The sequence below is a fragment of the Penaeus monodon genome, chromosome 28, assembly GCF_015228065.2.
Source record: "Penaeus monodon isolate SGIC_2016 chromosome 28, NSTDA_Pmon_1, whole genome shotgun sequence".
In the NCBI taxonomy this organism is placed as follows: domain Eukaryota; kingdom Metazoa; phylum Arthropoda; class Malacostraca; order Decapoda; family Penaeidae; genus Penaeus; species Penaeus monodon.
Window position 1 is genome coordinate 408,803 of NC_051413.1, and position 1,002 is coordinate 409,804.

General features: G+C 53.7%; 1 protein-coding gene across 1 annotated transcript in view; it reads right to left on the reverse strand.

Moving 5' to 3' along the window:
• LOC119591242 overlaps positions 1-1,002 on the reverse strand; it is a gene marked incomplete in the record, with an annotated part of 13,031 nt that overhangs the window by 6,701 nt on the left and 5,328 nt on the right. The window contains 3 exon segments of the mRNA XM_037939948.1: positions 105-224; positions 411-693; positions 842-1,002. Coding sequence (XP_037795876.1) covers positions 105-224; positions 411-693; positions 842-1,002 — 564 coding nt within the window.

A 1,002-nucleotide genomic window follows, 5' to 3' on the forward strand; every position in this document is an offset into this window, starting at 1 on the left:
CAAACTTATCATATATTCATGATAATATTCTGATACGAAAGACAAATTAATCTGCACGGAGCTCTGTACAGACAGATACACATTACAAGACTCAAATTCCTTACCTCAGGACTAACCAACAGCAGCATGAGGAACTTTTGACACAGGATTCCAAGTGACTTCTCCCTTCTTGTATCTGTCTTCTCTCCATCACCTTGGAGACTGGTCTTGATGCGCTGTGGAAACTAAAAAAAAAAAAGCAAATCATTGCGACAGTGTATTGTAAGTTCAGCAGACGCAAATCGAGCCTCTGCATCAACTGAAATTCGACATCAATATCTTGGTAACCAAACAAAAGGGTGAATTTATATGGTTATCTGTGCACAGGTGTACATATCCTGTTCCCAGCTTTATAGCGACAGTAGTCTTACCTTGAAGTCGTGGTCGAAGTGCTGCAGGGCCTGCAGCTGCGCGCCGACGTCGAGCTTGTGTCCGAGCGCCTTGAGCCGCCCCAGGGTCTCCTGAAGGTGCAGCTGGCCCATCCACTGGTACATGTTCTTCTGCACGCGCGCCGCCATGTTGAGGCTCTCGAGCACGTTGATGATGTCGTAGACGCGCCTGCGCTCCGTGCCAAGCATGGCCGCCACCTCGTCGATGACCAGCCTGCGCGGCGTCTCCAGGAACGAGACCTCCATCGGGAAGTGCTCCAGGAACCTGGGGGGCAAGGGCCATGATCATCTCAGGGGCAAGGGCCATGATCATCTCAGGGGCAAGGGCCATGATCATCTCAGGCCTCGTTCGCCTAGAGCCATCCGATGAACATGCAGTAACGAGCGTAAGCAAGACAGAGAGAGCGACTTACTTTTCGCTGAGGAGTCCGAGGGACTTGTCCTTCCTGGAGCCCTCGGAGGCGCGGGCGGCGCAGGAGTCGTCGACGGAGGGGATGTGGCCGACGCTCTCCATGACCAAGTTCCCGGGCGAGCTAGGCGTCGGGTAGTCGCTGCTGGTCGGGTGCTTGCGGAG